Raw genomic sequence first — 8,234 nt, forward strand, 5'->3', positions numbered from 1 at the left:
TTAAGCCCTTAACTATTTAATTTGGGCCAAATCCGAATTATTGAAAATACACAATTACAAAAATACCCCTGACCGACATATTTATTTACGAAAATACCAAACTCACAAATTTTCATTAAAACCCCATAAAAATAAAATTATACTTTTAATCCTTATTCCAAAATAATCCTCCAATTAAATCCTATACACAATTAAATTAAATAATCAATTTCCAACTTAAAATTTAATACTACTAATCAATTATAATACCAATTTTCCCAAAATTCTTTTATAAAAACATCCTTTATAATTTCTTCCAAAATTTTCCAATATATAATTTTACTTATATAAATATGCATTTGGAAAAATTTGAATAGCCAAAATATAATCATTTCTCAAATAATTTACTTGAATAATTTCTTAAAATTTCAAACTAATTGGGTATAGAAAATAACTCATTTATTTGATTAATATTAAATTTTTCATTAAATCATTTCAAATTAAACCCAATAATAATGAAGCTAAAATTAACTTAAATAAAAACTCATTATTAAATATATAAAAATTCCGGGTGTTACACACTTAACATATATTTAATATATATATATATTTTTTTTTTAAACATATACCTTTTGCTTTTTTTTTTTCCTATATTACAAATACTTTTGTTCACATATTTTTTAGCTTTTTAAAATACTTTTGAAAAGAGTAATTGCATATTCTATAAATGTGCTTTAGATTCAATTTCTGTCGACAATATACCATATATTTTTTTCAAATATTTTTTCCTTCAATATATATTCAATATATGTATTTTTTATTTTGTTGCAATTTTTTTAAATTTAATATTCTCAACACATCCTCAAATCTTTAAATCTGTAAAATAATTTTTAGTTTTTCTTATTTATTCATTTATATTGATATCATAAAATCAACCAAAATACAACAATATTTCATAAAAATTAATGTATTTTAAATTTAGTTTCTATCAAAAAAATACCAAAATTATACAATTTTTTTTTAATATATACTTTTTTATCTTATCATATTTTTTTTCAGATATGATATTAAAACATGTCTCTCAATCTTAAGATTTGTAAAATAATTTTTAAATTTTTGTTTAAAAATTTAAAAATTTAAAAGGTAATTGTATTTCACATAAATTAAATTTGCATTGTTGAATCTAAATCTTTTTTGGATATTCAAACTTTACCTTTTATCTTTTTATCTTTTTTTTTTCTATTAATGATATTTTTGATATTAGAATTGCTTCGAAAATCAATTTTATTAATTGGTTATGTCAATTTAATTTGGGAGTCTGACACTTTATGCTTGATTTTGTTTGTTTTTTTTTTCATATTTTAGTTTTTGGTTTGGTTTCCTTAGAAGAAAAAATTTTGAGTATTTTTTTTTTAATAAAATCTTGTTTTGGATATTTACGGTGTCAATAGCTTTTTCCGAGTATTTTTGTGAATATGTTTTATTTTGTTGGCATTTATGAAAATACACCTAATTTATTTAGGGTTAGCCTGCATCGTGGGGTTAAATCAAACCATGGCCCAAATTCCTTTTCTGAAGCATTCTATTGGCCCAAACTGTTGGACCAATCAACAAAACACTCTGTCATTTGGACATTTTTTTAGCACTTCAATTTTAGAAAATAACAACAACATCAAGTTTTTTTTTTTTTTTTTTATCAAATTTACAGTGTTAAATCTTTTTTATTTTTACTGTATATGATTATATTGAAAATATAGTATATTTTCAATTTTTCTTTCAAAAATACAGTTTTAATTTTTCTTTATTTCTTAAAAATCGATAATATTATAATTTTTTTTTAAACTTTCTCTTCTGTAATAACAGTAGAGTCTGAGTTTTGCAAAATCCATTCCAAACTCAAACGCATGCCATTCTTGATTTTATCTTGTCTGTGTTTCAAATAAGGTAGCTCAAACCCATATAAACAAAAATGTTGCTAGAGAAGTAATTTAATATATGCTTTTCTATAAATTAATAATTATTGTCATCATTCATTGATTTTATTTTGAGGACACACCAAAAATGTTATTAGAATGCATAACCATGTTTTTCAGGAGTTTAGCAATTGAAGATTGGTGCCATTTGAAGAATGAATGTGCAAAAACTTTATAATTATGACATGCAAAATCTGTGTAGAATAATCATGTTTTCTGTCACCCAAACTATTTGATTTGATGGCTAGTCATTGTCAAGAATGTTTGATAATTTCCATTTCTAAAAGAAAATTCAATCATGTGTGGTCACCCAATTGCCTTTTAATTGCATTAATACTTTCTTTTTACTTCCACTTCTCCACTTTAGTTGAACTAAAATTGTATTTCCTCTACTTGTAGTTGAGCTAAAACTAATGCACACATGTTGTAAATTGCTAAATTATATTTTTTATTTTTTATTGTAATTTTATAAAAAGAATAAAATTTCAATTTTATATAACGGATAATTTTTCTTAAATTATAAAATTTTAATAATAAAATTTATCTTTAATGATTAAAATTGTGTTAAATATTACCAAATTATAAAGCATTAAAGCATAAGCCGAATTATTGAAAAAAAAGAAAAAGAGACGGTGAAAATTAAAGGTCGGCCAAATTAATTCAATAACTCAGGTTGGCAGTGTTTGAGAATTTGGCTGCTGTTGGCTGTCTCTCTCTCTCTCTCTCTATGTTCCCCGTATGTATTTGCTTAAAAAGCCACAACCTTTAGCTGTTTCCGAATGCTCACCACATACTAACTTACACACCCTTATACTCAAACCTTGTGCCCTTTTGGATATGTTTTAAGATTGGATTCTAACTGGGTATTCCTTATTCTTCACTCCATTACTTTTCTTAATTCTCTTTAGAGGTGCCAACAATGGCTTCTTGTGAGTTATCTTTTCTTTTCTCATCATTAAATTATACTGGATGATGGAATTTTATATTGGCATCTGATTGTGATTAGTTTTTTTTTCTTTCTAATGTCATTGTGCATGTTAATATATTGGAGAGTGACTTTGTCCTTCTTACTTTTTACTACAGTATGGATATTGGCCCCAGAAATTTTTAAGCTTTTTGTTCTGAGTTTGATTGTTCATGTATATTAAGTTGGGATTGGTTATGAAGTTTGAATTTTGCAAACAAGCGTAAGGGATCCTCATTTGATAAAAAGTTGAAGAATTTTGTGTGAATTGGTTACTGTGTAAGATATCAGCTTCAAAGATACATGCTTGATACAATCAAGTGGATTAGATATGGTCTTCCCGGTTTTCTTGAAAGGGTGCACCTTTTTATGTGAATTTTGATATGGAGTTCAGAAAATTTAGCACTTGAATTATGATTAATTGGCAATAAAGTACTCTAGGTTTTGATTGTTAGTTGGTCACCAAAGATATGTTTATGACAAACTTCTAGCTTATAAAAATCTTGTTAATGCATTGCAGAAAGTAATCGCCCAAGAGAAATTGCCAAATTGTATTATCATGGATTCCCAACTTGAATTGATGATGCAATATAGTGTGAAACAAATATTTTTTGTGGTTCAGTCATTAACTTCAGCTTCCTCCTCTTTCAAAATATCTCGTTTTGATATTCAATTCTTTGCATAGCTGTTTAACTTTCTGGATAGCAGACCAATCTATCGAACCATTCTATCATCTTCTTCAACTGTTTTTGGGTTTACTTACAGAAGGTACTTGCATTTGTCTTTCCTGATGGGAGCTGTAGTGTGGTGGATTCTTTAGTATATCCTTTCATATGGATTTTGATGAGTGACTATGGAGAACAATTGTTAAGTTGATTTTTGCAGAATTATTGGAGGAGTATGACAAATTAAATGAATTCAATCATAGAATAGAATTTTTATTAACAAGATGTATGGTTATCTTCTTGTTATTAATGCAATTCTATTTCCCATCCAAAAGAAATTGCAATGATTCTTATAATCTTACAGATATTAAAAAAGATTTTTACATGCTATTATCTTTCTGTCATTTGGTTCATACAGGTGGCTTAGGTGCTTCAAATATTAGAATTTCGAAGGTGGATTTCAGCATAGCAAGAGTTGGTAATCTGCAGCAATGTAATGGGCGTCCTAATAGCATAAAAGCGTGGTTTGGCAGGAGATCACCACATTGTGCAGGGGTTGCTGCATCATATGAACCAAAGAAAGCATTCAGCATATGTTGTGGTCAAACAGTCGAAACAGAATGTAAGTGCTTTTCCTTGAAGAATTTTGTAACTATACACCCTTGCTGAGGGTGATGCTGTTCCCAAGTTTTGGTGGGTAATTGATACTTAAAATTACTATTCTTTTTCCCAGAAAAAATAAAATGTCAGTTTATTTAGTTATAACAATCTGGCCAGCTCTTATATTGCTTTGTTTCCATTAGTGCTCCCAATTGAGATTGGGTCTTATATCCTTCATGTATAGCTTAGATCTGGCTAATGTGAGCCTCATCTAATTTTGTTTTCATTTAGGATCTTAGACCCAAAATGAACTAAGATCCCTACTTCCTAAACGAAACAGTTCAGGAAACTGCTGGAACATCCTTTTGAATCTCTAGCTTTTATACAATACAGAGATTTTTTTTTTTTGTTTGAATTTATAATATTACTCGTTTTCAAAATATGCATGAATATAATATTTGAAAATATTTGAAGAATCTCTTCAAAAGAATTGATAATTGAGAATTTTATGCACTTGTGTTGCTTATATTATATATTATTTATAGCTGCTACGAATAGCATGGATGAAAAAGAGACTAAATCATCAGGCCTGACAAGCCAACTTCTTCCAAATTCAGCTGAGGTAAGGACCTCACTGTTAGTTGTCTGAGCATTAAGTCCTGACTGCCTTTAGTTTCCTATTTTCACTGTTATACATTGTGCTACCTGTAGAGCTCTTAAGTTTGTTGTCTATATGATAAATTTGGTTAATCAGGCTTCATTGTTTTCATTTTATTCGAATTAATTTGCTATATGTGATACTATTGGCATCGCTTTTCTGCTGCTTTTCAATTTTAATGAGCATATATACCAACTACAGCTTATGGTTTTTCTCATGAGATTGTTGTTGAAACTTCAAATGAGGCAGCTAGCAAGTTATTTGGAAACTTCTATCCAATCTTCAAGATATGTTTCCAAATAGTCTGATTCTCAGGATGATGACCAATTTTTGGCCGTGCTGATTTTTAACAGCATGGCACCGCCCTTGTTTTAGCTTATTTTCTGCCTCATCTTTGTTGAGTTGTTTGTGAAAAGAAGTATGCATATTTGACTCAGCAAAAGCCATCTTGTGTTTCTTTTCCTTATTCTGAGTTCTGAGAAAGTCTTTCTGTACGAGCACCTCTTCAAGCTCCTTAGCAGATACACAAGAACTTCTCACTTACATAATTCACATGGGTGCACATATTAAAGCTGTGAGAAGTGGATATCAAATGCAATTTTTTAACTTCTTCATGAGATTATGTTTTATTCTGTTCATCGTATCGGAGGTTATGTTCCTCTTTGCTTTTTTTTGGGCTTCTTTTCATTCTTCTTTGGCACCGACAGACTACGTAGATCCTGTAGAGTGCTTTAGCCCTCAACAATTCCCAAAACGTTCTCTCTATCCTTCAATGAAATGAAAATACTGTTTTACCCAAACTTACTTTCTTTATTGGCTTCTATATTATGTTACACCCACCCACTTAACTTCTACATTTAGATGTCTGTGTGGTGTATAATGTATAAGGTCTAGGAGTTTTCTTTTGTCCTGAAACATATGTATTGCGTAAATTTGTCTGCAGGTTGAATCTCTGATCACAGAAATATGCAATTCAACTTCTATTGCAGAGTTTGAATTGAAAGTAAGCAATCATAAACTGCTTTATGCTGTTTTTTATAGCTCAAGTATGAGCTGAATGTCTTATTTCAATTTTTCTGATTTTTCTGCTTTCCTCTTTCTCTTCTTCACTCTCTACTGCCTGTTGTTAGCTTGATGGATTTCGGCTATATGTGACAAGGGACTTAACTGAGAAAAGTAAACTTCAACCGCTCTCTGCTTCTGCTTCAGCCCCTGCTCTTTCTCCTCCCCCTGCCCCTGCTGCTGCTCTTGCTTCAGTCAGTACGGATGCAACTACCGCAGCGCCTGATCTAAATGGGTCAGTTTCTTCTACATCCCGAGCAATATCCAAATCAGGATCCTTTTCAGGGGGGGTCCAGTCAATTCTTGATAGGGCTGCAGATGAAGGCTTAATGATACTGCAGTCTCCAAGGGTGAGATTCCTAAGTATTAATTCTTTTATTTATTTAAACTCAAGGCACTGAAATCTTAAATGCACAGGTGGGCTTTTTTCGAAGATCTCGAACTATAAAGGGAAAGCGTGCTCCCCCATCATGTAAAGAGGTACTAATTAATGAGGCTTTGTTGAAAACACTCAACTGTATAGGAATCAACCGCGCAATGACTGACTGCATTTACACACTATGCACACTGTTCTGTTGGAACCAGAAAAATGAAATAGAATCGTCGCAGAAAAGCTAAAGAATAATTCTCATTTTGTTAGGGTTTAGATGATTTGCTTATTATGTTCCATTTAATTTTAGTAAGTTCTTGTTAATAAATCCTTTCTGTGAACGGAATGGGATTACTATGTTACCTTGTAGTCAGTCACCATTTCATGGAAGATTTAAGAGAAGACAGCTACATTCGAACTTTATATTTTTCCAACATCAATTTATATATTAACCAAAATGTTGATTTCTATTTTTGGTCTTTGTCTGCTTTGTCAGTTCTTAGAACAAAAACTCAGCTCAAGTAGTAGGTTTTTCTGCAGCAAACTTTTAATTGCCAAGATGTTATCTATGTCTTCCAGTATTTCTTTTTTTTTTTTTCCTTCCTGGATAATCAAATTTCTCTTGTTGCAACCTAAATGTTCAAGCATGATAGTATATACCTGCAACAGCTGTTTGTGTAAAAATAGAAAAGAAAGGCACAAAAATATAATAGTGGGGCATTTCATGGTTGGGAGATTCTTTTTAGGAATCATTGGGTTACAATGTCTTGTCTTGTCTATGCTGGATCGGATTCTTGGTACTTGATTATTAATTAATTGTAGGCCACATGTTGATTTTTCGCTATAGCAATTTTATCTATGATGATTCTATCAACCAATGCTGATAACTTTCATTTTGATCAACAGAAGCAAATAGTGAAAGAGGGTCAAGTACTGTGCTACATTGAACAGCTGGGTGGCGAACTCCCAATTGAGGTTTGGGCCATGATTTTCTTATTATTTTGTGTTGCTGTGTTTGGCCCCATTGTCACTTCATGCCAAAACTGGCCAACTATGCAGTCCAACTGGGTCTGCTCTTCTTCGTATTACCTTGTAATTTATATAGCGACTGTCAATATCAGTATATTTTAGTTTTTTGAATGCACCAACAAACTATTGGATATTAGCAAGGAAAATGTTGATTGATATTAGCAAGGAAAGTCCTTATCTTCATTTTCATCTTTTGCAGTCTGATGTATCCGGTGAAGTAATCAAAATACTACGGGAGGATGGAGGTAACTGTAAACTTCTTTCCGCCTTTTCAACTTGTGGATATCTTCCAAGTTTAATGATCTCAGAACTTTTCTACTTATGTTTTTCATGTCTGTTTAACTTGACAGAACCTGTCGGATATGGTGATGCTCTCATTGCAATTCTCCCATCATTTCCTGGGATAAAGAAGCTTCAGTAGATAATCTAATTTATCTTTGCAGTTTAGTGGTAATCTGTACACAGGGTTGATACTAGCCATTGATAAGTTTTGAAGTTTTGAAGTTTTGACATTGCTCGGTGAAAGTAATCCAATAACAGAACTTTTGTTGGATTTTGCTGCAAAAATCTAGCATTCTTCATCATTGCACATGCCATTTTTTTAAGAAAAAAACTGAGACTTTGTCCAAATTTTTTCTCTGGGGAAGACATTTAAACCAAGTAATTGCTTGGCATTGCACTAATTCTCCGAGTTTGAGTTTACTATGCGTGGTCAAAGTCTACTAAAGGCATATGGTCGTGTACACGTAATCAATCATTTTTGTTTTTCTATCCAACCCATATTACCGACTGACGGATAATTATATCAACAATCATCAAAATTTGCATTTAGCTTAAACTAGTCACTAAATTTCAATTTATTCTCTTTAATTATTCAATCTCAATTTTGATTGTAGTTTAATCGCTTCCATCATCAAATGATTAATATGTCATA

General features: G+C 30.8%; 1 protein-coding gene across 1 annotated transcript; it reads left to right on the top strand.

Annotated features, from left to right (window-relative positions):
• The first annotated feature begins 2,620 nt into the window (after positions 1-2,620).
• LOC8282291 (biotin carboxyl carrier protein of acetyl-CoA carboxylase) lies at positions 2,621-7,867 on the top strand. Its single transcript, XM_048378677.1, has 9 exons — positions 2,621-2,881; positions 4,000-4,203; positions 4,727-4,803; positions 5,783-5,842; positions 5,970-6,251; positions 6,319-6,381; positions 7,178-7,246; positions 7,500-7,545; positions 7,651-7,867. Exons 1-9 carry the CDS (start codon positions 2,872-2,874, stop codon positions 7,719-7,721), a joined length of 882 nt encoding a protein of 293 aa, XP_048234634.1. The 5' UTR covers positions 2,621-2,871; the 3' UTR covers positions 7,722-7,867.
• The last annotated feature ends 367 nt before the right edge of the window (positions 7,868-8,234 follow it).

This window comes from Ricinus communis, chromosome 8 (genome assembly GCF_019578655.1).
Source record: "Ricinus communis isolate WT05 ecotype wild-type chromosome 8, ASM1957865v1, whole genome shotgun sequence".
In the NCBI taxonomy this organism is placed as follows: domain Eukaryota; kingdom Viridiplantae; phylum Streptophyta; class Magnoliopsida; order Malpighiales; family Euphorbiaceae; genus Ricinus; species Ricinus communis.